This window comes from Paramacrobiotus metropolitanus, unplaced genomic scaffold (assembly GCF_019649055.1).
Source record: "Paramacrobiotus metropolitanus isolate TYO unplaced genomic scaffold, Prichtersi_v1.0 Parri_scaffold0000336, whole genome shotgun sequence".
Classification (NCBI taxonomy): Eukaryota; Metazoa; Tardigrada; class Eutardigrada; order Parachela; family Macrobiotidae; genus Paramacrobiotus; species Paramacrobiotus metropolitanus.
The window spans coordinates 25,569-33,322 of NW_026570556.1; the positions used below are offsets into that span (position 1 = coordinate 25,569).

At 48.9% G+C, this 7,754-nt stretch overlaps 1 protein-coding gene across 2 annotated transcripts; it reads left to right on the forward strand.

Annotated features, from left to right (window-relative positions):
- The first annotated feature begins 226 nt into the window (after positions 1-226).
- LOC129602129 (uncharacterized) lies at positions 227-2,193 on the forward strand. Of its 2 annotated transcripts, XR_008692356.1 has the most exons (3): positions 227-608; positions 1,038-1,926; positions 1,997-2,193. XR_008692356.1 is itself a non-coding variant. In XM_055501101.1 (2 exons), exons 1-2 carry the CDS (start codon positions 467-469, stop codon positions 1,871-1,873), a joined length of 978 nt encoding a protein of 325 aa, XP_055357076.1. In that variant the 5' UTR covers positions 227-466; the 3' UTR covers positions 1,874-2,193. The 2 variants fall into 2 exon arrangements, 1 of the variants encoding a protein (XP_055357076.1); XM_055501101.1 differs by having other exon boundaries at positions 1,038-2,193.
- The last annotated feature ends 5,561 nt before the right edge of the window (positions 2,194-7,754 follow it).

Below are 7,754 nucleotides of genomic sequence, written 5' to 3' on the forward strand. Positions count from 1 at the left end.
GCGTTGTTAAGCTGCAGAAATGCGCTGTTAAGCTGCTCACGTGCGGAACAACCTACGCACTGACTTGTGAGTCGGACAGATTCACTGATAACGTAAGTCTTATGTTATTGGATTGTCGGTGGATAATAAATAAGATAACAGTTATCTTATTTATTATCCACCAACATCCATCTTATTTTAAGCACAGCGACCAGACTATATCAAGAATGTTTCCGTTTGCGGCGGCTCCATGGACCCCATATGGCTATGCTCGCCCCGCCAGGGGTTTGCGAACTTTAGCCAGCAAAACATGCAGATGGGTTTGACTTTGCACTTTGCTTACAGTTTGTTATGTTGATAGTCTGATATTACTGGGAAGAAGTTAGTTTCTTTTCGTAGTAAGTAAGAATATTCTTTTCACTGCAGTTTGGTCTTGAGAATCTGATAAGTAATAATTTTTTCACGATTCTGCTGCAAGCGAGGGACGATGTGTGCGTGCAGACCGAGGACAGCATTTAGCGTCTCCCTGCAAAAGCAACCAGCAGGCAGTGGTTGTTTCCTCCTTCTGCTGCTTCTGCCCTTGACTGCCGGATGTCCTACATTCGCACCAAAGCCGGCGCCAGTAAACCGTGAGTGCTGCGTAGTGAGTTATCAAAACGAAGACGAATCATTCTCCTACAAAAAGGATTATTTCGGATTTCTACGAGCACAGAGTACTCTGTAGTTAGCGATTAAATTTTAATTGAGACCTGCTTTGAGTGTCCACCTAAGTGAAATAAATTTAGAGCTTCTGCTTCTGAATTTGATTCTTAACTACAATTTACAGCTTATACTACTCTATGGCACACGCTTCATCCTTAGCGAAACCCTGTTGAGCAAATTTTAGAAATTATGAAATTTATTTGTTCAGCTCTACAAATTGAGGTTTCAGAAATCATGCGTCATCTCACGCTGTGCACGCAACGAGAGACAGCTACTATGAATGCCGATTTTTATATAGGAACGTGTTCCGAATGAAATAAGTACCAAATTGACAACTGACTCATTGATTACCTTAGTGAAGGACATGTTGGCGGAGGCCCTGCTGCAGCAGCGCGACGACGACCGCGTCGTGCTGTCCCAAATGGCGCCGAGCAAATTCTTGGCGAGCAGCGTGGTGTATCGACCGCGTCTGGGCGAGGACGCGGTGTTCAACTGCAGCGTTCCCGCCGACGTTGACTGGCACGATGTGTCCTGGCTGCACGAGCACTGGACCGTCTTCCGCGATGGACACACGCAACCGCTGCGGGAGAGGGACACCACGGGACAGACCTACAACTTCACCCGCGTCAACGACACCCTCATCCTCGTCGTCCGCAACGTCACCCTGCGCTCCGGCGGCCTCGTCTACTGCGTCATCCCGCCGTACGCGCCCACCGCCCGCCGGCCCGAACGCGAGTACCTGCAGCGCTTCCTGCTGCTGCCGCTGGTCACGCGCCGCAGCGAGGTCTTCGCCGCGACGAACGAAACTTCGGTGACCGTCAGCGAGGGCGCGGAGGTGACGCTGCAGTGCAGCATGTATCTGCCCCTCCCGGAAGGCATTCTCGGGAATTTCTGGAATCACCTGATGTGGGTCCATCAGGGGCGCATTATCCACGCTCCCTGGGAGAAGCCGTACGGGTTCCCGCCCTCCCTCCTGCAAGGACCGGGTGCCGTCGAACCGAACTACTACATCGGGCGCTTCAACAGCCCCGGACGGATGGCCCGCGCTTTCGTCCTCTTTCGGGCCGTCACGCTGGCGGATGCCGGAGACTACCAGTGCTGGTTCCGGCCGCACCACTACCTGCACGAATGGATCGCGCAAAATATTACGCTGCTGGTTGTCCCCAAGAATAACACGCAGTGTAATGATTAGCGATATTGACCGGGGAGTGGGTTGCTTCGATGTCGATATTGAGTTAACAAACGGTACAATGCAGCGTATTAAACAGCAATGTTCCGCTTTCTGAAGACACTGAACGTTTCTGTATCATTGCAGTTTCGTAGCCATAACGGCTAGGGCGGGGAGAAAATTTAGACCAACTCACCAGCATTAAGAAAAAATGATTGTTTTTCGTAGAATTTTTTGTATTCTTATGTTTACTGTTTTCTCGCGTCTGCAAGATCTCGCCATAGTCGTTCAACAGAGAAGACCTTCGCCATGCTTCTTAAAAATCACAAAGGTACGATTTCACAAATAAAAACCAAAGTGAGTTTGGATATTCAACAGTTCTTGTGGATGCCGGTAGGTGGGTAGGAAAACCGTGCCTGTTTACGGGTTTCGATACTCCACAGAGCACTCGATCTGTTAGTTATGCCTTAAGCATTCGCATTTGTTTGACGGTGACCTTTGAAGGTGATACGTATCCCGTACATATGCGCAGCCGCCGCAGCTTAAATAACAATCACAACACTGAGCTTCTCAGTGGAGTTGCTCCAACCGAACTGAAATCCGGTTTATATCAAATCAGGCCACAATAAATTTAAAAATTACACTACATTGAAATTACGAAATTAAATTTAAACAGCTACAACAGTGACCGACGCGTAACAATTATTTAAAGTGGAAATTAACCGGGAATTCTTGACATTAAATTAATTTTAATTAATTAGTGGAAACTGATTTCCAGTAGTGCTTCAACTTGACGGAAAGGACCATCTGCAGATGATCGAAGCGCCAAAAACGCTGATGCTAGCTTTGTGCCTGTTTACGGCGGGATCATCTTGGCGCGGACACCTAGCAGCCCGGTCCATCGGGTCCGCATGATCCACAACTCTCCCAGCCAGTGAGGACGACCGATCATCCTGGACGTAATGCGGCGGTATTCCTCGGCCTTGTTCCGCTCATCTAGCGCTGCTGCTATGTGCGTACTTCGGCACGAGTGGAAGACGCTGCGAAGTACAGCCTTGCAGGCCATTAAGTAAACAAATACTTTGTACGAGTAATACTGCAAAGAAGTAATTTCCCGACTTAGACTGTAACTTGTAAGTAATTTCGTGCCCGAATTAATTGACTTATCTTCATCCAGCCGCGTAATGCGCTGAAGGGTCGGTGGTGGGCCGTCTGCGGCCAGCCTTTGCGGATAAGACGACCGCCCAGTTGGTCGGTTCACCACGCCTCTGGGGCTTTCGTCGTGGCGGCTGCAATTTGCACAAGCTAGACGTGCGTTTATTTAGATTTTAGACTGAGAAATCAGTCTAAATTAAAACGTAAGTACAGCCCACAGCAGGCATACTTCTATGCCTGTTGTAGGCTCCAGGCTGCATATAAAACAACCTGAATTGTCTAGTATAATTAATCGAAGTGGCTATTTTACCCCAGTGTTTGTGGCAAAATAGCTTTTGGCTATTTTGCCCCAGTATGTGGGGCAAAATAGCCTTTTGCTATTTTGCCCCACACTGAGTTTAAATAGCCTTCTGCTATTATGCCACAGTACGCGTTGCATAGCGTTTTTATATTGTGCCGCTGTATGGGCGCTAAAACGTCACGTAGCTAGTTGCCGCAGGATGGGTTACGTTCGTTTAGCACGTTGTCGCTTATTTGAGTGCTTTGTTGGGGAGTGGGAGGCAGTAGGAGAAATGGGACATTATCATTCGGGCAGCAACAACTAAAATATGGGTGATTCGGCACCATGGCGATGTTTGGACTTAACAAAAACTGTCCAACTAAGCAATTCCCGAACTCTTTACAATTTAAGGCTAAACTGTGGCGTGCTCCCATACCCAGCCTTTCTTTTCTCTGGGTGGGGAATAGGGCCTATTGGGTTACCCGAGTTGACCGATCAGTCTGGTAACAATACCCAGTCCGGTGGATGCATCCGGACAATTCGCGTCCCGCCGTCAGTTTTGGCCGTAGCCCGTAGGGACCGGTTATTGCCGGGTTGATTGGGTTACCCTACCGGGTTTTTCCGGTTGTTGGTGCAGGAAATTCATCCTGAACGCGATATTTGGGTTCGTGGTCGATCCTTCCAGGTAGGCCCGGTAAAGTACAATTTTTCGAGATTCCGTCCGGGCAAAACCGAAAATTCTTTCTTCAGTCAGCTACTTGGGTAACGGAATCGGGTTCGTGAAGGGTAAGTCCCACTCTCGAGTTGCTTGGCCGGGTTAGGCCCAAGCTGTAGTAGCAGAACGTGGATAAGCGAAGTGAGTCAGGAAGTCATTCGTGTTCCCGGGATTTCTATCCAAGCAAATCGTATCTTCCTGATTGGATAGCGGAGTAGATAGATCAGGGCAATAGGTTGATAAACAAATCAGTTCGTTAGGTTCATCCGGGTTTATCCAGGTAAGCTCGGTTACTAAGCGTTGCGGGCCGATTTGCTCACAATCTGGATTTTCGCCCGTACAGAAACTGTCAATTCGTGTCACGTCGCCTAAGTAGGTAATAGGTACCGGTGGTTCTCACGCTGCTAAGGGTTGATTCGGGTAACTTCGTGATGGTCGATTTGGTTAGCTCCGAATAATCCTTTCGAGCGCTTTAAACCGGTCTGCTGGATCTACTTTTCATTGGTTCGTGCTTTTCATTGGGAGTAAAACTCACGAGTTTGCCTTCCGGTCGTTTAATTATAAAGCTAGCTCAGGTTTGTAGTGGACAAGTCGGGTCTGAGGGCTATTTGACCTGGTTGCTTCGGTGAAGTACGGCTAGCTAAATTATCAAGGTTAGTTGACTGAGTAACTGTAACTCTACTTGTAATTCCTCCGGTAGCAAGACGCCGTTGAACGGTCTGCTTAGCTAAATTTCTGGTGTTCTATCCGGCCGGAAACCGTTCATTTTGTCTCCAGGCATTTATTGAGTTACTGGGACTGGGTTACCGTCGGATAAGTTGGGTCCGGAGAATGAAATGTCCGGGTTAATCCCGGTTCAACCGGGCTTCTCCGGTTGAGTCCGGTCAGCTGGGTTTCCTGCTGCGAGTGAGTCGACTGGCAGCTGGTCTTTCCTTGAATTATTTGGTCGTGTCGTCAGATAAATGGCAGCGGTCTGTGACATCCAGTGAGTCTGGTTATTGGCGTAATACGCATCATACTGGTTTCGACGCCCGTTCAGATGTTTCGAAGATTTACCCGTAAAGAATTCCCCAGATACAGGACGTCGTCATTCGTGGTCTGCAATTTGTGGGCCACATGGACCGGTTGATGCCGGACTGCGGAATGTTGATCCGGCAGTTCCGGGGTGGTCGATCTGGGTGGCTTCAGTTGCAGTAACGGAACCAGGGAGGGCGGTCTGCGCTCGTAAAAATCCGTATGTCTACTCTCTAAATCGTCCGGCCGCCTAACCAGGAAGCGGAATGCAAGATTTTCGATGTGTCCGGGACTTACGTTCTGGGTAATTGGAAGGTGGAGACCGGCTTTTTGCCTTCTGGCCAGGTTCAAGCTTCTTTTGGGAACCGCTCCGGGCGCTTCTAAGATTTGGGAGCAAAACGTTTGGGTGACTGAAGAACACAGGGGTTTCGGCTGGTTTGTCCTGGAGACTTCTAGCAGTTCCGGTTGGGTCCAATCCAGGGAATCCAGTCGGTTCATGTGGGAGTTCGTGGTTACGGTTTGCGATGGATTTCTACCGCCGTTTCCCTGATTGAGGGCCCGACCGGTACCAGAACGTGTTTAGGGACCGCGGTCTGCAGCATAACGAGTCTAATGGAGTTTTGTCTACGCCCCTCAACCCTGTTGGGGATGTCGTCATGTCGGTTTACCGGTAGCCGGTGGAACATGTCCATTTTGGGGTCAGATTTAGGGCTTATTTCATTCCGACTGCCCGATGACTGTGATTTGCCACAAAAGCGAGGGCCTTGTGGATACCGCGTTTTGGTCGTGGCCGTGTCCGGTGTAATAGTGGGTTTTATTAATATAAGAGAAGAGATAGACTGACCGTGCTGTATCTTTATTGATGGTACATGATGACTGTACGCGGATGGTACAATGCTAGCATGCATACAAATGACTAGAGATCTCTACGTAAATGACATGTAGATGACTTGGTACAGTGTAGATGGTACAACAATGCAGAGCGTATATAGGTAGAGATAGATGGAAGTAGACGTGAATACCTAGCGGGTATTCCGGGTCGCATAAGTGTCGGTCATAGATCTATATGCTAAGTCCGCTTACATCGTGCGGCGTGTGATCAAAAGATGATCACATCACGTTTTCCATATGACACCGGGAAGGGTGATACTGAGTAACTGTAGTTGGGGTACGTCAGCCCTTGTAGTAAGTAGATGTTTGGAGTTAACGACTTGGCAAACTGTCAACTTATTTGTTCGTCGAGGCAAATGACATCTGCTGCGCCGAGACCGGTCCGGTTGCGAAAAAGGCGGGACTTCTTTGGGCACCGGTAAACGTGGCGGGAAGATCTGACCGTACAGGTGAACTGGTAGCCGGGGCATTTTGCCTGATATCCGCGCTCACATTCACCAATATTTCGATTACATAAAGCATAATGCGGGTTGTAAGCTCTGTAGCGGGATCATGGATGACCGCCCTGGGTCCGACCGTTAACTTCTATGAGCTATGAGAAATCGGTTCCTTAGTATAAGCTACCTATGATCCAATTGGGCGTGGTGCAGTTGATATAGTTATTTTGGCATTGTTCGGTTAGAATCATCTCTTATAACTGCTCAGGATATCTATATGAGCTTCTTCAACCACTACCTCAGCCTCTTCTAGTACTTCTTCAGCCTTTAGCTTATGCCTCACTGCCGTTTCACGCTTCTGATTCGGGACCGGTGGATCGACCGGACTGCTGGTGGTTGGTTGTCCCGGGACCGGTGTTTGAAGTTGTTTATTTTCCCGCTTCTTCACCGATTTTTTTCCTTCGTCTGCCTCGGTATAGCTTCGGGTTTCGTTTCCGTCCGTTTTCCCGTGCCGGGTCCGGTACTTTGGCCTTTCCCTTCAGCTTCTTTGCCGTCTCCGTGTCCTCTGTTATTACAGTCTGCTTCTGCAATTCCTGTATAGCTGGTGCCGCAAAGTCCGAAGGTGGTTTCTACTGGGATCGGTCACGCCCTCGATTTGGTGACGGACCGGGTTTCTTGCCCGGACTTGATTTAGCGGGCTGATTTTATTGGGGCACTGCAGGGCTGCTAAGCCCCGTTGATTCGGTTTATTTACCAGTCCGTCGGTTTTTCCTTCGCGTAAGTTTGCTTTCGGTTTGGTTTGACCCTTACTGGGGTTTCGCGCCGTCGATAAGTCTTTTGCAAGCGATTCGTCGGGTTACTTTTAACTACGTGATAAGGTTATTTCGCGCCATTTGTAGCTTGAGTGGTGTATCATTCGCTCCGCCACTACAACGTTTTCCTTTCCGGAATCGACGCTTCGGATCCCGACTTTAATCGGTCCACGGAAGTCGAGTGCGGTCCATGTCCCCTCATATCGTACCTTCCGGGAAGGTTCCGTGTTGGGTTACTCTATCAGGACTTAATCCCGATTACAAAAAGTCCGGTTGTGATTTTTTGTTAGAAACTCCGAGACTCCTCTCAAACGCTCCGTACACGACACTATTGGTGTCGGTGGCTACACCTCCGGGGTTTCCGGTGTGGGTCTCTCCGGTCCTGCGTTATCACCCGGGCCCGTGGTGGCAATACAACTCACGGCCGAAATCCAAAGGTCGGTCGATGTCCTTGTCGGACCGGTGTAGACTTCTGCCAGTTGCGCTTTTAGCGACATCCGTAAAGGCAAAAGCTAAAAAAATAAAGCATTATTCTGTCTCTAGCTAAAGTAAAAAAACATCACCGTTCCTGGAAAGCAGGTTAATAAAGAATTCAGCTAAA

Excerpts from the sequence above, each read along its gene's own strand:
- LOC129602129 (XM_055501101.1), top strand. The coding sequence starts at position 467 with ATGTGTGCGTGCAGACCGAGGACAGCATTTAGCGTCTCCCTGCAAAAG. Across the intron at positions 609-1,037 it reads AAAGCCGGCGCCAGTAAACC|TGAAGGACATGTTGGCGGAG; the intron begins GTGAGTGCTGCG and ends TGATTACCTTAG.